General features: G+C 36.2%; 1 protein-coding gene across 1 annotated transcript; it reads right to left on the reverse strand.

Annotated features, from left to right (window-relative positions):
* Positions 1-187: 187 nt before the first annotated feature.
* On the reverse strand, positions 188-25,509 carry LOC117414801 (sortilin-like). Its single transcript, XM_059027207.1, has 21 exons — positions 25,113-25,509; positions 24,186-24,248; positions 20,413-20,489; positions 19,917-20,019; positions 18,511-18,678; positions 15,759-15,832; positions 15,123-15,169; positions 14,888-15,024; positions 14,256-14,339; positions 9,987-10,047; positions 9,464-9,616; positions 8,208-8,305; positions 7,338-7,437; positions 7,066-7,237; positions 6,554-6,747; positions 5,690-5,882; positions 5,115-5,231; positions 2,500-2,611; positions 2,308-2,408; positions 1,672-1,786; positions 188-1,344 (listed from the first exon to the last, which is right to left on the reverse strand). Exons 1-21 carry the CDS (start codon positions 25,350-25,352, stop codon positions 1,330-1,332), a joined length of 2,424 nt encoding a protein of 807 aa, XP_058883190.1. The 5' UTR covers positions 25,353-25,509; the 3' UTR covers positions 188-1,329.
* Between the last annotated feature and the right edge of the window lie 695 nt (positions 25,510-26,204).

Consider the following 26,204-nt stretch of genomic DNA (forward strand, 5'->3'; position numbering starts at 1 on the left):
TTTTCTGGCAGTTTGATGCAGTACAGTGATTAAACATAATTTGAAAAATAACATTCAAGGTCATTACTAGCGATTAAGGCCCTCGTATTGACCAATCAGATTAAAGGAAATCTCCAATCCATTTTCTAATCTAAATTGTGACTGACTGGGCCTTTGACAAAATATTCCAAAAACATACAGTACAATGCTGTGTTGATGTTTTATTTGTGAATCAATTAACATAATTTCCTGTGGATTAAGGAACATGCATCTTACAGCTGTTACATGATACTATCTTTACGAAAAATTCAAAGTACATCCAAAATGCAACTCATTTCACACTAAAAAAATAAGATTTGCCCCTGTATTTTGCAAAGATATTTCAATATTCATTTGCCAACAATGGTTTTATCAACATTGTACAGCATTACAAAAAAGTGCAAATATTGTGAAAAGTAAGACTATGTGCAATAAGTCTTAGTGCTTAATAAAGTAAACATCACCTGCCAAGTATGATGCGTACTTCCAATTCTGTTGCTTATATGCACATTATTCACCACATTTTACATTTAAGTACATATTAAAATAAACAAAAAATGCTACCAAATGCACTGCAATATACCATGAGAATTTACTTGAGGAACCAGCTTCACTGTGTTACCAGTGATGACTTTAAAACAGTTTTGGTTTATATAATTCAGTTGCTGCTTTGCATTAAGCACATTTTCATATAAAATACATAAAAAAAAAAAAAATAGTAATGCACTTCAACGTCTTTGTAAGTAATAAGTACTTCATAAAAGGCACAGCAAAACCTAGTTTAAATCATAAGCAAAGGTCAACTTTTTTGGGGAAAATAAACTAAATTGCAACTGTATAAAAACTAAACTCAGGAAGGAGAACTTGAAACATTATTCTGACTAGTTTATGCTATGCATATATGTACTGTTAAAGGTCACTTTTTCCTTTCTAGAAATGGACTTTGCCTTTGCACCAACTTACAAATAGGGACCATTGTTTTCTTTTTAAACATCAATAAATATCACAGCTTCAACTACAAACTACAAATATAAGCCTTTTAGCAAAAAATCATCTTCATTATTTATCTGAGCAGCAAAAAAGTTTCAAAAACTTCACCCCTTTGCCTGTTTTTATATTATATTAAGCATTAAAAAAAAACAAATATGCTGTAAATAAAAGCAACAATCACATATAAAATAAGTCACATTACAAAGTACAGCCTGAGACAGAAAACTTTTAGGCACTGTCTTAGAAGAAAATCTATGTTTTGCTTCAGCTTAAAGTCTCTGGAGAACTTCTTCAGACTCTTTACTCCATGGTTTTTGATAGTCATTCAATGAGATCCTACATACAAACAAACAGAAAAAGATTTGTTACAAACACATTAAGTCTGGCACTCAATGTGGTATGTTTCAGAATAATTTATAGGGTTGACTGGAAATGTGGGTCCTAAGTACAAAAGCCTTGAGTCTTAGTTTCTTTAAATTATCAAGCTACTTGCTTCAAGAACCATGAGCTAACATGGCTGAAGAAACCTAAATGTCTGACTGATAGGCCTAGTGTATTCTTATACAGACAAAACAGAGACTTATTATAAGAACAATGTGTTAAAAAAAAATTCTGTCCTAAGAAATTGAGGAAATTAATAATAAAATAGATCAAAGCTCTCACTTCATCAGAGTCATCATGAAACCCTCTTCCAGCATTTGTTTCATTAGCCACCAGTTCACCGTCAATACAGCGATCATCATCTTCTCGTAGAGAAGAATAGCAATATGCTAGGGTCCTAAAAAAAATATGAGAACTAATTGCAGAATCATATTTGTACAATTCACACTAATGTATAAAATGCAACACTAGAGTGCTAGCTTTATTTCTAAAAATAAAGGCTTGTATTACTTGTACAGGTTTTATTACACCACCCATGTTGTGTATAAAACAAAAGCAAATTAAAATGCAACATGAGAACCTATATGTGCTTAACATAATCTTAACATAACTTTCAAGCAGCAGGGTTGAGCTCACATTTGGCTCAGTCCATATGCACAAGCTGGAAGAGCTTGAAGACTGCCCAGGACAAGTAATCAGGATAAGCGAGAGAGGGTAATATTATATAATGCTACAGAGGGAACAATACAAGCAGAAAAGTGCACTGTGGAATACTGTGGAATGTAAGAATTAACCAGACAATAATGAAAAAAAATACAATCATTGTAATAAGGCAGACGTGAATTAAGAACAGCATTTAAAAAAAAAAGAAAATAATCTAAAGTACTTTGCACTTGATATTTCAGATCATTTACTTGCCTTCCTCCACACACATACTTTCTGATGATTAGAAATGCACCTGTGACTAATGCTATCATCATAATCACAGCACTGACAGCAAACACAATGGTTATCTCTTTCTGAAAAGATAAACAGGAGTCACTTTATTACATTTCCAGTACAGTAGAAAAAAATAAGTCACTTGATTGATCACTGTGTGAGTTTACTCACAGATTTTGAAGTTTGAATTTGTTCTGCTGTTCCACATCTTTTATTCACCTGCTCCTCAGTCCTCTTAGGTGTAAACCCACCGGCACATTTATCACCAGGAATCTTTCGATACCTGCAGCATTAATAAAACCAAAACATGTCAGTATTAACAATACATTAGAATCTATTAGTAGACACATCCTTGTCTTGTTCACAAAGACAATTATACAATTATACCCATATAATTCCAAAACGAACAGGTAATAGATGACTCCAAATGACAAGCCATAGATTTTTTAACATTTTTTATTCAGTGTCAGAGACCTCAATAAAAAGTATGCAGGACACAAACTCAGTTTTGTGGTGGTATGTTATCAGAATTTATGGTGGAAACTGCAGTTTATATGCACCGCAGAAACCTGTGCATTATTGAATAAATCAATCAAAAATGCACAATATCATGGATTAAAGTAGCATATTATTGATTATTATAGCTTAGAAATAATACTGAAGAAATTTGATAGTTTGATAGTTAAGTTTCTGATCCCAGCTATGTCCAAAGACAACCCTTGTCTGCCCTCCACGTTAATAAATGTAGTTGGTGAACTGGACATCATGAGCCAGCTCGATCACCCAAAACAGCGCAACAACATCCAACAAGTTGTTGATGCCCTCTCAGAACTGACCAAATAAAATTGCAAATGAACGTATTAATTGTGTTTTATTTGTCTGCATCATTAATATTTAACACAACAGCAAATCCAACACAATTTAAAAGAAAAGAGAGAATCTCTGACAGCACGAGCCTCCTCAGATCGCTGCTGTGCAATTGAAACTGGAGGCTTAGGTAACCTTCACAATTGCCAAGTCCGCTTATAATAAGCAGGCATGGGCTTGTTTTTTGAGAGTCGCAGGTTTATATTTGCATAAACACCCTGTGGAAGGGTTGGGGAAATCACTGACACAGGAGACAGAAAATTAGATTTTTCTAAACACCACTTGGGTGCACGATTTATTTGCCGTCACAAGGGGGCACTGTGACACTGTTGTTACCAACGATGGTAGAAGTATTCCACAGCTCACCTATGGCACACACGCAGGTGCATTAAATAACAGTCAAAACAGAAGACACAAAGAAAAAATGAAAATAAACACTATTAATCAAAAACTACAAAATAAAGGTGCTGCACTCCGCAGCATATACCCCAACCGTCGCTACCAGCACGGCCCGGGTCTCTGTCGTACACTCAGACGTTCCCTCACTGCCCTATACAATCACTGGGGTCTGCCCATTTATTTCCCTGCTACACAATATTCCTTTATCTCCTTTCAGAGTGTTTAATTATCTGGTGGCTCTTCCAACCCTGCTCAGTCTGTCCGTAGCGCTTCCGCTGGTTCATCTAGAGAGGGCAGAGCTGAGGAAACAACAAGGTATTCGTTTATAGGCCCAGCAATTCCCCAAAGCCCGCCTCCCAGCCACTCAGAGAGAGGGAAAGCCCACACACCCTCTTCCCCACCTCTCTGTGTCACTGCCATGACTGGCAGGCGGATTCCACGGGACTGCCACCCTCTTCCTGCAGCATCGTGCATACGACAGACAGCCAGTCCAGGTCTCCCCTGTTACACACCCATACTCTAACATGGGTTCGCTTGTTTTGGGCTTGTTTTGAAAGGCAGTGTCGCTTTTTTTTTTCTCTCATGAGACTTGGCAACACTGGTAACCTTCCCCGTCTGTCTCACAGGCAGCAAATGATTCATCCGATTTTGCTGTTGACAAGAGTTTGTGCAGGATACAGCAGGCAGTGGCAATTTTGGGAACTAATTAATGCTGTACTTCAGTCCATTTCATCAGTATCCACCACCTTCCTTTCAAGTGCCCACTAGCCGTCCGGATGGGTAGGGTTTCTAAGCCATATATATATATATATATATATATATATATATATATATATATATATATATATATATATATATATATATATATATATATATATATATTTAAGCATTTAAAAATAATACAGTACCTGTTAATTATATGAAACTAGAACCAAACAACTGAATAATATAATTCGGGTTCTTGGTTGTTTATTTTGCAGCTAACATTAACATTAATTAAACAATTTTAATTAAAGACTACAATAAATTCTTAGAATATTTATAGGATTTGTTAAGGAAATTAAGTATCGAGTATCTAGATACTGGGGTCTATTTAATTGATCTAAATACCGCCATTGATTAAATCCTTATAAGACTGATAATTTGTGTGTCTGAGTCTCTTTATTGTATTTTGTCTTAAATATAAGAAACGCCAGGTTTGTTCTTTTTTTAAATATGTATGGTGATAGTTAGCCTTACTGTCCCCACAGTATAGGTGGGGCTTTAAGAATACATCTATTGCACCCTGGACATCCAGTAAACATATCTTTGCACCACTGTTTAATGTCCTCATAAAGATTCTCGGTTTTATTTCTTTTTTTTTTTCTTTAGTGGCAATGACTATAGCAGTTTGGGTGTTATGTGACAGGCTAAGCATGACAATGTTTGAAGATTTGCATTGCTCTTGTGTAAAGCATGTTATAATAAAGGCACTGCTGCAGTTGTTTGTTCACTTTTAGTTTTTCCCCTAATTACATTACCCTGTTGTCATAAGCAGCTCTTCGTTTCCTAGTAAACAGAATTCAAGTTGACGGTCCTTAAAATCTGGTTGTTCAACACACTCTGAACTGTTCTCTTGACGATAGTATCCATAATCACTGGGAGGAAAAAAATACAAATTATTGAGATTTATAGAATATAAGGGTTTACTATTTGATAAGCCAATGCTGCATAAGAAACATTCCCCCAGATATACTGGCAAAAGTGTGTCATACCGTGTGTACACATAACAAACTTCCCCTAACAAAAGTAACTATGATACAGCATCATTACACACGAGCAGAATAAGTACAGTGGTTTCACAATTACAGAAATTTGGGACTACTGTAATTCTATTTACTTTTTCACAAACAAGCCTGTTAAAATAGATGGATACCCTGGTTGCTTATTCCATGTCTCCACAGCAAACTATAAATCTATCAGCCCTAAAAACCAGAGATCCATGTTTAGTTTATGAGCTGATAAATTGTTTCTTTAAAGCAGTAGGCCAATGACAGTAAGTATGAGAGAAACATGGTTATTATGCATTATCAGCATATCTTTGTTTAGAACTTACCACATGTAATCTAGTTTGGTGCACAGACAGGGGTTCTGCTCTTTCTCTACAATGTAATCCCTTCCATTTATGCAGACAGATTTTTTCTTGAGCCTCCTGAAAGTTTCTTTGTACCCAAGAACACACCCATCATTTGCTATATCTCCCTCATCTGTGGAGTGGGCTAACCAATTTACATAGTCATCATCTTCACCTGGGCAAAGCAAAATAGTAAAAATGCATGAAATAACATCTAGGAATAATCATACATATGGGGCTTTCCTTTTACCATCTCATAGTATAGCAACACTATACATAAAGACCCCTGTCACAATAGTTTGCTACAAGTTCAAGCCTGACGTTTGTGGATTATGTAGCCAGTGCAGGAAAACACATGATCTGTTTAGTATCGTAAGGGAAGACCTGGACATGGAATCACTGGGGGTCTGTATCACAGCTTTTGCCCAGAGAATACCCTTCAAACCCTGCAGGATGTGGCCTTCAATATACTCTCTATGGTGTTTATTTCTAGGCTTGTGGATGACACGGCAGACAAGTTTCCTTATTCATCATACACTACAGTTTTTGGTGTATCACATAAAGGGTAATACAAAAGACACTGAGTAGCTAAGAACCAACCCCTCTCTTACATTGTCATATAAAACAGCTGCCCTCACCAGCCATCCCATTGTCTTAATGAGTGCAGCATCAGTCATGTGAGAGCTAAACCTGCGAAATGGAGTCTGTACAGAACAGGCTTGTTTACAACTTGGGAGTCTAGTGGTAAAAAAAAAACAGCAAAAATTGCTGACAAAGTATTTTTCGTACGTATATTTTAGAAGTTTTACCCTAATGGTATTGCTTTGTTCTTGAGCTCAGACTTACAGTCTCTTGTCAGGAGCTGCTCAAAGTCGATGGTGACTGAAACCCATGTGGCTTTGTAACCAGCCTCTGGCATGTAACCCCAGATGCTGATGTTCATTGTCTTGGTCCCTGGTTCTGATGCCAGACCAGCAAAGATAATTGGTTTATCTGTGAAATTATACAACTGCCAACACTGTCCTTCGTCAGTTGAAAACCTGAATATATACCAATGAGAAGAAAAAATAAAGTTGCATTCAGTTGCATAAAGTTTTATTCTGACAGGAGTGTGTCTACTAGTTATTAACATCACTAAAAGCAATACAAATGCAAAGGAATGAGTTCCACCAAAGAACAGGTTTAAACATTTTAGGGCAACATTATTAATATCCTCCACTGTTCATATCATTTAAATAGACCCCGACATTTGTTTCTAGCATTGTAAGAGAATGTTACATATTATCCTAGTTGCAACCCCTGGTAAGGTATATTTAGAGAATTTCAAAAGGCAATAAAACAAATCTAAAACATCTTACTTGACTGTTTTGATAGGTATGTCTGTGTAATATTCCACTGCTACAATGAGTCCTCCAGAATCTAGAAGGGTGTAATGGTGAGGGCCCTCCAGAGTCTTCATCCAGCTATACCCTCCATCATCAGAGATGTAAACATCGGATTTTACTGCTGTGATGGAGTCTCCAACGCTACCTACACAAGCAAAAACCTTACAAATGTAAGAGCTTCGAAGATATGCATGAAGTCCTTCTAAACTTGTTTAAATTCATTATTAACTGTCACTATAACTCACCATGTGCAATTATCAAACCAACAGCGCTTGGATCAGAAAGCGGAAGCATAGGAGCCAACTGATTAGATATGCTGTACTCCCCATGTATGTGAAGGCTGCACTAAAGTGAAAAATGAATAATATTCATATTTATCAGTTGCAGTTTTAAGTAATTGTTTTTATCTTATTAAAGATTTTTTCCATCTACAGTATTAGAACTTAAGAAAGGTTAGGGAACGAGAAGAGGTCATTCAGCCCATCAAGGCTCTTCTCTTGTTAGTACACCATTTGCTTCTACTAGGTGGATATCATTTAATAGGACCGAATCTAGATGTTTTTTTTTTTTTTTAATGTTCTCAGTGTTTTACATTCTACTACTTCACCTGGTAGACTAATCCATGCATTTATAATTCTTATTTAAATAATTAATTTCTTATCTATTCATTTTGTAGACTTTAAATGACAAAAACATATCTGTATCTTTGAGAAATCCCCTAGATACAGTGATAATCTTAAACATGCACAATCCTATATTTTATTTAACTGAGCCAACCATAACCAAGTATTAAGTTACAGTAAAGCTTACACACCACCCACTGGCATTTATTTGGACACTGTCCCAAATCTGTTGCAGTATTCTAAAAATGACTACTAATTGTATTACTGTTTGGATTGTGTTCGGTCATGTTGTGCTATTCTGTATAAGGTGTAAGTGTGTAAGGCAGAAAAATAAACAATTCAGTCATCAAAACAGTCTTCAAAGTGATGGCTTTGCTCACAGGTCAACAACCACAAGGATAGTGTGAGAAACCACTTTGATCATGATTAGATGTGGCCGCAGAGCACTTTATATGAACTAGTTATTGCGTAACATCTCAATATACTACTAACCCTCTTGCTATCTGATGCACATTTAACATCAGCTGGCTTGTTTAAGGGATTCCACTCTCCTCCCCTGTTGTAGGTTATAACAGACCGAATGCTGCCATCTGGAACAATAGGACAAATACATGTTTGTTTTATCTAGCATTTCATGATTTTTTTTTCAAAGTCAAGTCACTTAGCTTGAGATTTGCCCTTGTACTTCCTGACAACACAAACTTTATATTATACTAAACAAGTAGAACCTAAAAGCAGTACTTAATTCAGTACACATACAAATATAAAAACAAAAATGATGTTGTTCATAAAAGGTAGCTATGTAGTTTTGGGGTCATTATTGTGTTCAAAAATCTTGGCAGCTGGAAAACAGAAATATCTTCTAAATAAAATGACTATACCCTTGGGGTGGTGGCTAAGATATTTAAAAATAGATCATTGTATGTCACTGTAGCTTTCTTTTTAGTTGAGTGGCCTGTCAAATGATCCATCTAAAGTCATACAGTCTATCAAGGACAGGAAGTAATATTTATTTTATTCAACAATTTATTTTAAATCAACAAACTACTGGAGACTTTCTGTGTTGCATTGCGTGTGCCAGTCACAATCTGGCCTAAAACACAGAGAAACTAGTTAGCTGTGTTTATTTTACACAACGCAGAACAACTGGAAAAACAGGTAGTACTGCCCTGCAGGTGAGAACTGCTGCTTGTCAGCAGTTTATACATTAATGCACAGGCATGCAGACCATGGAGCTTCTAAAGCAACAACTAACAGACAATCTTATATCACCAAGTGCTTATAGCTAATATAATAATTGTTGTACAAATCTTTTTGCTATGTAGATCTAATACAGTACGGGCAGTTTTGAAAGAAGCAAACATGTACAGTATAAGACTACTTGAAAGCAAAGCATGCACAAGGAGGTTTGTTTTACCAGTTTGTATGGTAAAATACATGTTTGCTGTGACATGTGCTTCTTTCAAAACTACACACAAGACCTAGATAGTAAATGGTAGTTATTAAACCACATACTATTAACTGAAATCAAGAGGTAGAAAAGAAAGATACTCAACAGTGGATATTTTTGGTGAAATGCGATCATACAAATGTTACAATTTCACAAATAATCACAATTTCACACATCACCTGCATATATTATTATGTGACACATAGCATACGAATGGAAACAACTGACATTGCATATTTAAATCAATAAATCATATGAATTACATTCCGAATGTTGTGAAAAGCTCAGAGTTCCATACCTTGATCGAGGACGTTGGTAAGATAAACTCCACGAAGTGAGGTTACGTTGGTAAAGTCACTCTTTCCACTGGCTGCAAACAAGTGACGCTCCAGTGATTTTGAGTAAAGGACACCACGGTCATCAGATGTGTAAACCATGCCAAAGTCAGTGTCTACAATTAAAAAACAAATAAAGACAGTTTATGAGAAGAATAGCTTTTTGTTTGCAAATTAATAAGAGAATATTTTTTAGAAAAAAGAAAAAGCTGTCAGCTTCATGGGACGTTATGGGATGCTATAGTATATTTACTTTTTGAACATGTTTTTGAACAATCTGTATATAAATTAGAGGCATTCATCAGTAAATCATTCACCATTCATCAGTCTCAAAATCTACTTTCTCTTCACACTAACGCCCATCTTATAGCTACATTTTGGTATTCAAAATAACAATTCTCTGAAGCAATAGCACCAATTAACACCATCTTGGTTGCATTTAGAAAATAAAATCCTTAAACTTTAATCAGTGCAAGCAATACCTACCTCCTGGTTCATCCACATGCATAAAAATCATATCATCATCTGCTTCAAGCACTGAATAAAACTAGAAAAGAAGGAAAAACATCCATTTATGTTTTAATTATTTTACTGTTGGAGATAGTAATCTATATACAAGTTTACTGTGGTAGTTTAGCACTTAAACAGAATGTTTTACCATGTTTTCCAATGCATTATTAATGATATGCTCTAAAATATAATAATATTTTTATAGGGCAACTTTTTCTAAAGGTCACTTAGATTGGTGCATTCAGTTAACTTCCAGTTCTGACCTTGACTGCCATATGGGAGCTGTAATAAGGTGCATCACATCAGTTGAGTGTGAGCTGTAAAACAGTGAGTACATGTTTTACTGAATTTTTTTACTGTTAAGTGAATAAGTATGGTGTTAAACATCAAGCAACATGTTTTTTTTTCTGTTTGAAACACACTGAAACAAAATCATACAAAATGTGCAGAGAACTATTTAAAGAAAAATATCCCATTGAGGAATATGGGGAGCCACCATCAAAGCCGGACACTTTTTGTGCAAAACCTCAGCAGCAACTGCAAGCTGTGTACTTGAACTTGATTCAACAATGTCAGCAGTGTTTAAATGCCAATGGTGAACATTTTCAACACCTACTGTAGATGTGTTTACGTATTTAAAGGTGTATTTTCCTTAATTTCGGAATTATACTTAAGCTTTTAATTTTCTAATTTCATTTTTATAATTTATTATTGGGTAAACTTTTAAATAAAACACCCTGTATATATCCCACCACGAGGGTGGGTTGGGCATTACATTCTCATTTATCACACACTACTCCATGCAGTACTTTTTATAATCTCTGGTGAGCAATTTTTTTTCCCCGGCTGAGAAGCAACAGCAGCCATGTGAGGTAGGGATGGAATTCCTTTCAGTTTGACAGCTCGTTCCGGCTGGTGTCGCGCTCTGTCGCTGGTGTTAATGAACCTGTGTTTCCTGTATCACACTGCTGTGTATTACAGGAAATATCAACGGGATGAGCCCATTGAAAAAATTGCTCACCAGTTATTATATCCCATTATTATACCCCTAGAATGCAATGATGGTGATTTGTGGTACATGTTTTAACACCATGGTGGATACATCAAGCCTCTTGTTCTATATCCCATTTCTAAATATTACTGGATGAAGCTGCAGAGACTGGTAAAAAGAAGACAATCAAGCTTGTGCAGTACCTACTATAAAAAAAGCTGTCCAGAAGCTGTGATAAATACAGACAAGTTCTTATCACATTGTATTATTTGGACTAACAATAATAGGATTTCAAATTAAACTTATGTCGTTGAAAGTAATGTATGCATTTAAACAGCTGGTGATTGAGTTGATACATTTGGGCACCACTGGATGTGGGAAATAAATACCAGCAGAGAGAAAAAATGCAAGTCCTTCCAATTTGCACAACTGTTTTGGTAAACAAATTAGTTCAGTGGAAAACAGTGTTTTTTAGTTATGTTTTTTTTTTTAGGTTATAGTTATAGCTATGATTTTTTTTATTTTAGTTACAGTTAGTTATAGTTATTAGTTTAGTTTTAGTTATAGTTATTATTACAGTTAACTAAACACAATTTTAGTTATTATTTAGTTATTATTACAGTTAAGAGTGGTGATGACCTTGAAATCTGTCGAGGTAAAAATAACTTGGGTAATGCCAGGCTCTACACCTCTTTACAGTACACTCCTTAGCATAGCCAACCATAAAAATGTATTGATCAGAGATTACCATTTACTAGCCAAGTCTTGCTGTACAGCCCTCCAGACACTTTAATACTAGTCAAATAGATTATGTATGTTAGTAAAAGGCAGGCTGTTTATTTCAGCTTGATTTTTACTTAACAATTTACAAAAGCTATATTTAATTTTTTTACCTTTAACTAACTTGAGGAAAAATAATTAAACCATTTCATTTGCAGTTGTAAATGTTTAAGTAGAACCTCAATGCCTGATGAAAACAAGGCATATATAAGGGTTAGATATATAAGCAACTTGCCTGAATCAATGGTACCCATGAACAAAAAAAAACTGAATAAAAATTGAAAATAAAACATTTTCCTTTTCTGTACAATACAAAATGTCCCTGACTCACAGGCTTTCCACGAAATCTGGAGAAAACATACTGTAGGGCCATATTTATAAAGCATTTACCTTTTTTCCCTTATTAGAACAACACAAAGAAGTTGTAGTGTCAGATAAATCTTTCAAATGTTAATTTAACAGTCCCTATAGGCAGTTCAGATGTTTATTTTTTATTTTGGTTGAAAATGCTTTATGAATATGGACCATATTGAAACAAAAACTCATATTAAATTGTACATTTTATATAGGTTTACATTACCATTCCACATTCAGATAACAGCTTTGTCGCAAGATACATTTTCATTCCATACATGTAATAACGCGCTCGTTTTGTTAGATTAACTAATTAAATAATTTACCAGGTTTTTTCGATCTTTATTTTCCATTCAAGCAGAGAATGGGCGAGTGACCTTTCTGCTTTAAAAAAAAACAGACTTTTTATGCCATTGAGAAACGTTTCATTTAGCGAAACCCCTTTATGATATTCAACAAGCAACAAAACCATGGTTACCAACATTCTAATTGAAATAGCGTTTGGTCACAGCAGAGCTATACGTATAGATAAAGATCCTACACACATTTAAAAATGGTCTCAAATAAGCCTCAGAAACCGCAGCATATAAAAGTGTATTACACAGACTTTTATAGCATAAATTTACAGGTAAAAATAATATGCACAGAACAAAACTAGAGATAGTTGAACAGAACTAACTTGCAGTTATTATTTGAAGTCTGAGGTCTGCCCCTCTCCTGTTTCAGCACAGTTGGACTCAGAGTCACTGGAAGGTAAGGCAGACGGGCCCACTTCGTCCTGCCGCAGAGACTTCAGCCATTGGTCAGGGTATTGTGAACAATATTCATTAAGTGCTTTCCTCTTGCCCCCCATTTTAATATCAAATTAGTAACTGTCACCGTATACCTATAGCAAAAGCTTACGTACACCTAACCCGCTAATTTCAAAGTAGGCACTTTGAATGACAGGCACTGTAGCTGAAAAATGAAAGTGCACAGGTGCAGGTCTTGATGATTGACAGTCATTTAAACGAATGAGAGCATTCTAGCGCTGCTTCAGTCAACGAGATCTGTCAAAACAGGATGAAATGACAGTAGCCTATTAAGGGACCACTGAGCTGACAGACAGCGACCTCTAGCCATTCAGAGCAGAACGGAGACGGGACAGACAGCAAGTATAAAAACTACACAAACTAGAGATGATTTCTAAATGATTATTTTTGGTAAGAAAATAAAAAATAGCAAGTGCTTTTACAGATATCTATCCTATATAAATTGATTTTAGTCAAACTTATATTTTTGGGGAATTCGACGTTTAACAAGCTTTACCGATTACAATCGAAAAGTAGCGAGCCTAACTAATGAAATGTTTTTTTTTTGTTTGTTTTTTTTTAGTTACTATTTCGTTTTCGTTTTACACTATTTTTTAGTTATATTTATAGTTGCTACTAACGGATATGATTTATGTTCGGTGGCACTGGTGGAAAACACTTCACAAGGCCAATAGAAAGTGTGCACTGTTGAATGATTAGAACACAAGAACATAAGAAAGTTTACAAACGAGAAGATTAAGAGTAACAAGACATGTCTGGAAGCAGCTAATAGTCCAATTTAATATCAGTCCATAAAAACAACTTTGTTTCTTTCTTTGTTTGTACAGCAGTATTAAGCACATGCTTATTGCACCTGTAAACTTATTAAGCACATGCTTATTGCACCTGTAACCTTATGCTAACCTGCCTGGTAGGTGGGCTTATGCAAATTAACCAACTGTTTGCATCCATAATTACTCACTCATGGGGTTATGAATAGAAAAGGTTTGCTTGAACAAAATAACATGCTGAAAATAGAAATATTATTTAGGTATTTCAAGACAAATCTTTATCCCATTTTTTTTTTAAATGTGCTAACACCCAACAATTGCAAACAAATGTAAAGTAAACAACCTTCCTGAAAAAGAAAACTGCTGCTGTGTTTTGGTCAATTCGTAAAACCGACAACACTAGGCTGCTAAGTTTGGTTTTTGTTGATGTACAGAAGGAGAAAGGGAAACGGAAAGGCAAAAGTTTGATTTTTTAAAATGGAAGCAGAAACTTAAGATTACACTGAGAAACCATTTTCGGGAGTGTACAATATAATACCTGTTCTTTTGTAGCCGAGGGTAACTGTGCTTGATTGAAGGTGTCTCCCTGGTCTGAAGAAATATATAAAGCTCTGGGTTCACCCTTAAAAAAAACAGAACTCTTTAAATACATGGCATCATACAATGTTCCTGTCTGTACCAGATGAAGCTTTAAAGGAGCTCTTCATCAGTCAATAATAATACTCAGTGATTGGGTGATGAAGGGATCATAGTTCTTGTTGTTTACAGCTTCTTTCTGACAGGAACACTGAATGATACCTTTATAGTGAGTTACATGCACTGTTGCAGGGAGCCTCTTCTTGGTGTGGACATCATATTTAGTGTTGACATCATATTTAGTAGACAACATATTTAGTGTGAAACAAAGATGCAGGTATCACTGTATGAAATAGACCAACTTGTAAAACATGTAAACACCTATAACAGCTGAAAATAGAATGCTGAAAGGATAAACCATAGGTAAAAAAAAAATATATATATATATATATTATTAAAACAGTATATTTTTATACATGTCAGACTTTTTACACATATAGAATTTGTTTAATAAATTCCAGATTGAGCTGACAATATTTTCTGTTTTGTGTTTTATAATATAATACTTTTGCTGCTTTAATTAGTGTTGCCTACCTGTTTTTTCACAATCGACGTAATGAGAAAGCGCCCAATATATCCAAATGAGAACATGTTGTTGGAGACAGTACTAAATGTTCTGCCCAAGTCTTCTGTTCTTTTCAAGAGCAACTCTCCCCTTTGATCAGCATCCACTGCAGAGGAAAGAGTAAATACATATGAACCGTGTCATGGATCCTTTATTAAGGTATGTCCCTTTAAGAAAGAAGCATGTGGAAAATGTACCACTTACGTGTATCATTGGGATGTGTGCTGAAAAAAATTGTGATGCCAGGCCCCCTGCAAAAATAAAATAAAAAGATCTTAACACCAGGTTTTGACTCAGATAATACAACACTTATAGTACAAGCAGGTACAAGGAAAAATAAATTTTGAGAAACAAGAACAAAGCCAGATGTACTTTATAATATTACAGTATGAAGCAGTAAATAAAAGGTCTCAACATTGAAAAACAGAAAACGAAACTCTGTTGACCTTATTGTAATGATCTGAACTTGAGCAAATACTGCATCATCTTATGCATTAGTTCATTAAAATAGGACTCTTTCGGTTACAAGGTACTGTTATCAGACAACACCTAAATGTCTGTGGTGATTCCTGAAACCTTTAGTCATTCACAGAGCCTATGGTGGTGTTTGAATGCTATGGCTTCAACTACTTAGCTACAATGTGCAGCAAAACCCACATGTATCCATGAGCCAATATAATTACTGCAATTAAAAAAATATATTCTAGCTGGATTGTCTGTTTTACAAGTTTGTTAGTTCAATAAAAACAGAGCATTTGCAGTGGCTTATTAAAAAAGGGTACCATTGTATTCTTGTCAGCTATGCTGACGTATAACAATATTGTTTACATATTTTCTTACCAAGAAAAAGCCTGCACATTTTCATGTATTTTAGTCCAGTGTTTCCCAAAATCCACTGATAGCCACAAAATGTTCTAAAATTTTAAAACAGAATTTAGATAGTTAGAATACATATTTTGTAGTGGAAAAGTAGTACATTGTAAATCAATTTGCCCCGAAGTTAATGATTGTGCCATGAAATGAGTTAGGAACATCTGGCTGCACTCAAATGGACAACAGGTTTTTTCTAAAACATGTTCTTACTTCTCAGCAGCAACAGTATAAAAACCCTCTTGCATGTCCCTTATCATTCTTCTGCAGATTGTTTAGTTTTCTCAACCTCTTTATTTTCACTCTGGTGAAGTCCATTCCATCTGTTAAGACACTGTAGATACAATCCATGTGCAACAGGTATTTGGAAACTCCCCTGAAACACTACACATCGGACTGATGTCAGCTGCACAGGGAGTGAAAATACAGTGTTGAGGCAGGATAAATGAACCACCCAGTTCAAAGTGAACTAGACATTTCTGTAACTGAGATAGCAATCTTTACTAAATGTGCCAACATTGTCACCTTCCTCAGATTTCTGTCATTCAGTAGTTAAGGTAAAAAAAAAGGTGCACATTCTACAAAATACAAAATTGTGATGAGCCATCAAGTATGGTATATACAATTGTACACTATTCCAATTCCTACACACAAATCTGTCCAAGATTAATCCTTACCGACATATACATCAGAGAGCAAACTGACATGGTGTGGCAAAGTGCCCTGCCCCTGTGCGTATTTTTGTGTTATATGTTGCGTGTGGTGTGTTAATGTTGGTGTATAGGGATTAGTGCACGGGATATAAACGGGTCTGTGTAGCACGAGTGATTGAAAATTTAGAATGTTGGATAACAGCGCTTCCACAGTCGCAGGCCAGGAAAAGTACTGCGGGTGAATATTTTTGAAGAACTTTTTTTTTGTTTTTGTTGTGTGTGGATTTTTGGAGGGAAAAAAAAATGGCAATGGCACAAGACACCATCAGGCTGCGGGACTGAATTATGGACAATGCTGGGCTGGAGGCCCAGTCCATGCCCATAGCTATCCGGGCCCTGTCGCTGATGGACAGGGAGCGATGGGAGGACTATGAGAGAGAACACACCCCAAACACCCTGGGGGAAGGTGTGGAATTGGTCCTCTGCTACCTGGAGGCAGCAATAAAGAGAAAAGCAGCCCAGGTAGCAGCCTTTCCACTGCTGGAGTGTGCCACATCGCTGTCAGCATGTCCGCTGACAGAATTGCCACTGGCAGTTTTTTCGCTGCCAGTGGTGCAGCGGGAGGAAGGATTGCCCAGGTTGGAGGAGCCAACATTGGCGCTGTCAGCACGTCTGCTGACAGCATTACCACCAGTAGCATCCTGGCTACTGGCAACATTGCCACCCATGAACCCCTTGAAGTCCCTGTTCTTGGCCGGGACTTTGAGCGAGACTTTGGGGATTTTAGGGGGGGAGGTGGCCGTTGAAGCCATGTGTGATGCGCACAAGGGGCAACATTGCCACCCATGAACCCCTTGAAGTCCCTGTTCTTGGCCGGGACTTTGAGCGAGACTTTGGGGATTTTAGGGGGGGAGGTGGCCGTTGAAGCCATGTGTGATGCGCACAAGGGGGAAGGTATGTGGCAAAGTGTCCCACCCATGTGCGTATTTTTGTGTTATATGTTGCGTGTGGTGTGTTAATGTTGGTATATAGGTATTGGTGCATGGGATATAAATGGGTCAGAGTGATTTAAAATTTATAGTTGCATTTAGGCACGACGATTGCACAATCACATCACGTGCTGATAAAGTATGTAATAGGATGTGAGCACGGGGAATGCACAAATTAGTTCACGTGCTGGGATTCAAGTGAATAATTCATTAGTAATTGAATCCTGGCACAACTGTATATACAGAGGCATGAAGCACTCACTCGGGGTTGTGTGTTCGGTGAGTGGAGAACGGGTGTGGAGAGGAGAAATAAAAAGTAAGAGAAATAATAGCAATTGCTACTTTGTGCTGGAGGACCAGCACTGTACTTGTTTGTCTGTTCATCCACTGTTTTGTCTGTCTGTTCGTTTGGCCATTGCACCGTTTATTTTGAGTGTTTTGTTTTGTTTAAACTTTTCATTTTACAATAAACCAGCGCCAATGCGCATTCACATTTCACTCGCAGTGCTGTGTGTGTTTCTTCTTGGTCTGACGTCACCGCTCAGGCCAGCCACTCATGGGTATGAAATATCAGAGTTAATTTAACTACTACAATCTTGTTTTCAAACTTGTACATCATATTAACCCTTTCATGCTTGCCAACGGTTACAAAAACTCTCCTAGTTTTTATATGGGGATGCATGGAAGACGCAAGTGCATGATGACCTCAAATGAGGATGTCATTTTTTTTCCCCATATAAAAGGAAAAACATTTTAAACAAAAAATAAATTAAAAAAATATTTATTATGTGCCCATTTTCCATGCATGAAAGGGTTATCCCATTACCACATCCACCCCCTGCAACACTCTGCCTCTATAGATGCAAGTACAAAATACATCAGTAAGAAATACTGAGGCCACTGGGGTGTTTTAAACTATGTTTTGACAAGTGACCAGGATGTAATGACTGAAAAAATATATACACAGAGTGAATCTATACAATGAGAAGTATATATTAGTTAAGAGAACTGATAATTCCTACCCGTACCAACTTGCTCTTAAATGCAAAATCTAACATTTCACTGTATTTTCCCACTCACGTCTATGCTGGACACAAGCAGGTAGTCTGGGTTTGAAGAGTGGTAGACAATTGGCTGGCCAGGGTGGAAAGGAAGATCTACAAAATCAAATGATTTCCCAGAATCAAGCGATGTAAATATTCTGCCTCCTTGCTCACGAGTCAATGCCACATCAGCAGTGAGAATTACCTGCAGGATTACAAAACAGCATCAAGGGTGTGTGAACACCAACAATACAACAGGTGATTCAAAGATTCCAAATGGACTCTGAGGTCATGCGCTTGGTCCGAGTGAATTCACAGTGATTGAGGGTTACCATATTGTTAAAGATATGAAAGCTTAGAACATTGTTAGTTGTTTGACTTAAATCACACAAACCTCATTGGCATATGATTTGAAAAGAATAAACTATTTTAGCTCCAACTCGTTTTATATCATTCAGAAAATGTTCCTTTTGCACTTGTGCATGTTGCTAAATACTGGCCATTGTTTGTATAAATATGTACAAAGCCCTTTAATCTCAGTTTTTACAGATTTTTACCGGAACTAATCTGGGTATTACAAAAGCTTTAGGTCAGTAGATTTTCACCCAAAATGTAGTCCACTCAAGCATGTGAAAATACAGATTTATACTAGAGAATCCATGACTTTATTTTAAATTAACACTGATAAATTCCCAGAAAATAAAAAAATATAAAATAAAAATAAAGCCCTCCACACCCCCCAGCACCACCACCACATCCACACCACACACTCTGAGAAGAGCTGAAGTGTTTTTTTGTGGTTGTAAAGAGAATTGTGACATTTATATGTGTGTGTGTGTGTGTGTGTGTATGTGTGTGTGTATGTGGGTGTGTGATCAATTCTCTATAAAGTTCTGCCACAAGCATTTCAGTGAAATATAAAAACAAGTTGTACCTTTGTGATTGGCTAACCAGTGTCACTGGTGATTTCTCATGTATCCTCAGCATAACTGTGTCTGTCGTCAGGCTATGAGAGAGCTGGGCCTCCACGGCCAACACATATGTAAATAATAAATATAACAGCAAAAACAGTACAGGAAGAGCTTTTATTTTTCTCAATTACCTATCATGCACAAACTGCTGTTGTCTAACGTATCCTGCCTCTGGTGTTGGCACTGCATACTTACATGTATGTATTCGATCAATCGGAGGTGCACGCATATGTTCGGAGGTGCACGCACATGTTCTTATGTTCTTACGCAGCATAGTAAGAACATAAGACTAATCCAATTCTATCCGGGCAACACGTCACATTAATTGAGCTTGTGCTAAAGTATGTGCAGACCAAGTTTCATCAGTACTGAATATGCACTTCTCTAGATATAGTGTATGTAGAAATGTAAGTGTGACATCCAGTGATGCACATAGGTATTAGAGGAGGAGGAAGAAGAAGAACTTCTTTACCCTTTGTGAATTACTTGGCCCCACATTGATTCCAAATTCTTTCCGTATGTAGGTGTTCTTGATGACATTGGAGATATCTTCAAAGGTTTTCCCAGAGTCCTCACTGCAGTGGAAAATTGACAATGAACTACCAGTACTTGTGGGCAATTACATTTTGTATCATCCCTAAGAGCTGTTAAATACCCATAACAAAGAGAATGGTGTTGAGCTTAAAAAAAAAAAAACACACCCCAATCCCACTAAAGACTCATCAGTGGTCTGAATCTGTGGATCCTTTTATAACCGTATAGCATGGGGCATGGCTTGTCCTTCATATGGAATGCACTAGACGAGCCAAGGTTGCCTAACCCTGGGTATGCTCTTTAAAGAAATATGTAGTATTCTTGTACGCTACCAAAAAATGATGACTACTATAGTATTAATGTTAGGACTGTACATATTTCAGTCATCTGACTTTGTATAATAACAAAACAAAAAAATATGCTGACTTTCTCACCTTCTATACAGTCGTGAAGAACCCTGGTCAAAAAACCAAGTAACTGGTACATTGAAGATAGTCATGACCAGAATGATCTGAAAACAAGCAGACAGTGTACGTTTAATGCGCAGTTACACTGTTTTTTTGTTTTGTTTTGTTTTTTAATATGAGCTGTCGATACCATGGAATGCAAATCTAGTCCAACTGTATTCCACAACTTACTTCATATTTGCTTTCAAATGTAAATGTTTTCTGCTGAATTGGGGTATAAAAGATCTGAGTAGTTTCGCAACTTCTTGTTTTATCTAGAATTTGTTCATCAAAAAAAACTGCCATATAACCAGTAATGCCTCTTAGAAGGAGAAACTAAGTATGCCTATAGCTGATACCGGCGGTGGGGTTGTCAGTAAACAGGAAATTTACACAAGAACAGAACGGTTTGGCCACAATGCTTCTCCACAGGCCCCTGCTCAGATAACAAAACCTGTTCCTCTCATTACTTAAGTGTGTTTGATAAAAAAAAATTGCAAACTACAAATGAATACGTTTCACTCGTTATTTTATTGCATTTTTTTGCTTCTCTGAAACATTTAGTCTAAAATATATTTCTATACATACTATCTTATGAGGTTTCGTTTTGTAAACTAACAGCCTTGCTGTCATTGTGAAAAGCTTCCAACAAGAAGTGGCAAACCAAAGAAAGCTGAGAAACCAAATAAAAGAAGAAATTGATGATCAGCAGAAACCGCAGTTCATCTCACATTTACTGAAGTTGATCTTCAAGCCTGCATCTTGGAAAGCCAATACAAAGAGGCTGTCATTTCTGTACAATAAAATATGTAAAGGATATGTAAAGTATGATAAAAAAAATTTGCTGATTCCAGATTGTGTGTGGTGTAAAGAAAAATAATATTATTAAAATATATAAACAGCTGGATCTCAGCATTCTTTTTTAAATCAGTGTGTGCAACCTTATAAATGGTCCCCATTTCACTGTGATGAAAATATTTATAGACTTTTCCAATATAATTTAAAAACTGTCTTCCAGGAACCTAATCTATTCTTTACAGTGCAGGAAGCGATAGTCACTTCTAATTGGTGTACCTGAAATATCTGTGTATCCCTGATCAAAGAATAAAAATCTGTCAAAAAATCTATAGGGCTTATATTATGCTTCATTTACCCTTAGGAATATTACAAAGTGTCTTCCCTTGTACAAGGTGTGATCACCTTTTTCGAGTGAAAGGTGTATGCGGCAGAGACAGATGTCTCTTTGATAGAAACAGTTTAATTTATTTTAAGTCTTCCCATTGATGATGGGAATGGGAATGTAGAGATGGAAGCCCTGCTTACAAGATTTAAGTTTTTGCAGGTATCAGGCTTTTAAAGACACACCTGTGGTGGCTTTGACAAACTGCAAATTGAACATCTGCATGCATGTTAAAACGTTGTAATAATTGTACTGTGTTTTCAAGAATATAAAGACAGCAGAAATACTAAACAAATTGTTAAAACACACTGTTCATACAAGAAGTTATAATATGCTCTGTATTAACCCATAGTTATGTTAGCGCATTCTATATTCCTGTTTATTCTGTCATAACAGTAAGAATATTATTGTATCTTTGTAAGTCTGAGTAAAAAGGGAGCTAGGTTGGGGTCACGCTGACCAAAACACAGCTGTGAAATGAGCTAAGCTTGTCTTTGTCTGAGCTACTGGTGCCAAGGTTTATAACCTTGAGGAGAAAAGCAGAAATGAGAATCTAATTTAATTAACTTATATGTTCACAGTCAAGTTTCTTATTTAGCTTGATCTGAAAGTAGTCTTTAAGCTAAACACAGGTATTCTAGAATAATTCAAACAGAATATAAGTATAAATGTTTTATTTTAACAGAATAACTGTTAAGTTTGAAAATAAGAGAATGTAGTGCAGAAATTTACTTAAAATAAAAACTTCAGTCAAAACATAACGATACCAGTCTGTGTCAAGCCAAAGAGAAGGAAATTAATCTTGGTAACCTTTGCTTGCTTGCTTGCAGTACCAGACGGGGGTAATTAAAGGAAATAACTTTTCGGCAACTATTGCAAGTTTTATTGTTTGCGGGGTTTGGAATCCGAGGTTTCTATAATGCGTGATCTATTACATATAAGAAATACCTCTTGGTACAGGAAAGGGGAGTCAGTGGTGAACTATAGATGGCTTCATTAAATCATAGAAATTAATGAAGACCTGGTAAAAACAAGTGAGGGGGAGCAATAGCATAGGACCATGTTATGCCATACGTCTGAGAAAATGCTTACAAAAGAGTCTTCTATTAATGATGGATGACCTCGACAGAGAAGCAGGTGGTTCAGAACTTGCCTGATCAGGATTTGTGTAAAAAAACAGAGAGAGGTCAAGTTTAGTTTAAAGCATTGATAGCTAAAATGGGACTGTTATATTTTGACTCTGTTCCTGATAGACTGGATTTAAGTGAAAATAATTGGATATATAGTTGCATGCTTAGAGGTTTGTTATGGATCTTCTACCAGCCCCTATCCAATATATTTTAGTTAATTGTTAAACCACATCTATACATGTAATAAAGCCAACACTGCAGAGGATGATTTTAATGTTGAAAGAGAAATATATTTTTTAACCCAGGTTGGAATAATTAAACCAAAGTAGGTGTTATATATTAAACAAATATTTCTATGTATTCTTCATATCATTTCACTGTATACACATGCATGCTGTGTTCAGGAACTCCCTGGTACCAAAAAAGAAAAACATCAGTTCAAAAGTTCTCCTTACATATTTTGGAGATGTGGGAGAGGTGGACTAGGGGATGATGGCTAATTAATCTTATAGAAGGAGTTACTGGGGGTTTTGAAAATGTTATTAACTTGAAGGACAGGAGCTGTTAAGGCGGATTAATGTTTGAGATTTAATTATGACTTCTGACGTAAAACGCGAAGCAAAAACTCTATAAAAACCAAGGTAAAATCCTAGTCAAGTATCACTCAATTTGCTAACTACAAGCTGATGTGATCCATGCTCTGAAGATCTCTGATCGAGCTCATTGCTGTTGGTGTCGTATTTAGAAGTCTTTGCCTTTGAAGACAGTTTCCGTCCTTGCATTATATTCTACACTTCCATATACTGGAAGGTAAGCATATATTTTGAATCTATATCTCTTTTATATTGATGCATTGCTATAAGGTATATGACTTATGTTTTAGTCTAAGAGAGTGATATATATTGAATGTTCTCGGGTTTAGCTGTGGGCATTTTTAGCTTTATGCATGCATAGCTTAAGGGCAAAACATGTTGTAACCATAAATGTATTGAAGTATTAATGCTATTATACCTGTTAAGGCACTGGACCTCCCAGGTTGCCTGTCAGCTGGGATTTGACGTAGTCTGTAACTACTCAATCCAATTGTAAGCATTTAATAAACCGAAGCGGTACTAATACTACTCTGATTCGTTAAAACTTCAAATCGAATGAGTCTGTTTGAATTTCTTGATTATTAAAAGTCATCTGGATACGTTGCAAGCCCAGTGCACGAACTTACAGGAGTCTGAAACATCTTTATGTCCTCCTAAACATCTTCCCTGAGTTTAAGAGTGTGCTTAGAGTATATATATATATATATATATATATATGTGTATATATATATATATATATATATATATATATATATATATATGTATATATATATATATATATATATATATACACACATATATATATATATATATATATATATATATATATATATACAAATCTGACAAAAGATAACTTACTCCTGTTCCATCACCAACCCAGGACAGCACAACGCTGGACCCATCATCATCAATAAAGGCATGCTGCAAATTAAAGAAGAAATGCAGATTATGAAACCTCGATTAATATGCTTGCATACAGAAACCACCTACACCAGGGATTTGTACAATAAAAAGTAATCCGATATACTAACACGTAAATACATACACAAACAGATTTAGATATTATTTTTGGAGCAGTCTATTAATAAAAAGTCAAATTCTTAATTTAAAAAAAAAAAAAAACCTGTATTTATCTTCCGTATGTACTGTATTGTGTTTGCTGGTCAGGTTTTAAAATAATAAATTTGGGTCAACCTTAGCACCCGTTGTAATCTAAAGGCAAATCCATCTCACTCTGTTTTAAACCAAATACAGTTACCGTAATTATTTGAGGGTATGTCTTGTTCTCTTTTCCCCCACAGTTAACCGTTTACAATACAATAGTCACTATACTGTATGTAAACCGTATGAGCACACGCTGTAAACAGAATTAGGCGATCTCCTACTACTGTACTTTCATAACTGTATCATAACTATTCTTAGGAAATACCTGTGGAGCTGACATTTTTACTACAGGCAAGTATTTATAATACAGTAGTACGTTTAACAAATACGTCATTGTTTTGAGGATGTAGTTAAGAATGGAACTTATTTAAGTATTTATTTATTTTTAAAAAATATTTAAAAAAAAGAAAAGAAAGAAATACTTCAGTACTAAGCTGGATTTGTCTCGTCCTCGTCAATTATATACCGCATAGAAATATGTAAATCGTAAAGTATAGCAACTGCTTTGCATATTATGACCTTCCCAAGCAAATATGGCTCGTCTGGCAGTTTTTCATAGGCATAATATGCACTGTGAAACGTCAGAACACATATTTAAAACAAGGGATACAAGATGCTTACCTGGTGGGTGTTTTGTTTCAATTTATTGAAGTCTTGTATTGAAACAGGTGAGACGCAAGGGGAAAACTCTGCTGACGAACTGGTAGAGCCGACATCTCTTTTCACTCTGGGGTTAAATGGTTGTTTTACCTCTTTCCTGACAAATGTTCTACTTCTGTCTGTGACGGAGCCTGTGGATTCTACAGCAAGACATGCAATGATCTTTAAGCAAAAAGTTAGGATCAACAAGTTAGAATTCATTTTGGACTTGCTCTGAGGAGGAAGTAAAAGCAGCTTTCCAAACCTGCGCGGTAGTGGCTGTCACTAACCAGCGAGCGTCGCAGTTTCTGCCTGGGAGGAGGGCAGAGGCGAATTGACTACCAGAGTGTTTTACAGTCTTTCTGCAGGTGTTTTAGAATGTCTATACAAAAAACAGAATATGTTATTAGTATAGTAATATAATATAATTATTAAGTTATTATCATGGGTGTCATGGGAGTGCTTTACTTAAATTTAGGTGGAAGGTGAGTCGGGGGGGGGGCGGGGGCGGGCTCAGCTTTGAGCTTTGACAGAATTGTTTGGATTTACGGTATCTGTGGGTGAACACTCCTGCTCTTCTTCAAAATATTACAATGTCCATAGAGACGCGATCTCTGTTAAATGTCTCTTCCTATATCTTTCAGGACAGCACACCTGGTACACCCTCTAGCACTATGCCCTGGCATTGTTTAATCTAAAACTACCCATCAGCATCACTGTCTGTAACACTTGATTTTCCATGGAGGCCCCCCATCCATGTACTAACTATGCCCAACCCTGCTTCGTTTCTGACTGTGACGACACCATGTTCTGAAGCAGCCGCACCCACCTACTGCACTACAGCAGCTAGTTGTAGGTGTGTCGAGGTGTTCTGGAATAAAATGTGAATGTGGGAGGAATCATGCTTGTTTCCTTGCAGCCCTACCTTTGGGGAAAGCAAACAAACGATTTTTTTTTTTTTTTTTTTTATAAGGTTTCATGTTTACTGCAACTGGGTTTTTCTTTAGGATTTCACCTGGGGAAAACTTTAGGAAATTTGTTTAATCTTATATTATTTACAGATATAGGTGTGTT

Source organism: Acipenser ruthenus, chromosome 7 (assembly GCF_902713425.1).
Source record: "Acipenser ruthenus chromosome 7, fAciRut3.2 maternal haplotype, whole genome shotgun sequence".
Lineage (NCBI taxonomy): Eukaryota > Metazoa > Chordata > Actinopteri > Acipenseriformes > Acipenseridae > Acipenser > Acipenser ruthenus.

What these genes read in the sequence shown, in the direction of transcription:
- LOC117414801 (XM_059027207.1), bottom strand. Translation starts at nt 25,352, where the DNA reads ATGAATTCTAACTTGTTGATCCTAACTTTTTGCTTAAAGATCATTGCA. An exon ending in GGCCAAGTAATTCACAAAGG is followed by an intron (nt 18,679 to 19,916) that starts GTAAAGAAGTTC and finishes GTAATCCTGCAG; the next exon opens with GTAATTCTCACTGCTGATGT. An exon ending in AAGTATGTGTGTGGAGGAAG is followed by an intron (nt 1,787 to 2,307) that starts GCAAGTAAATGA and finishes TATTTTTTTTAG; the next exon opens with GACCCTAGCATATTGCTATT.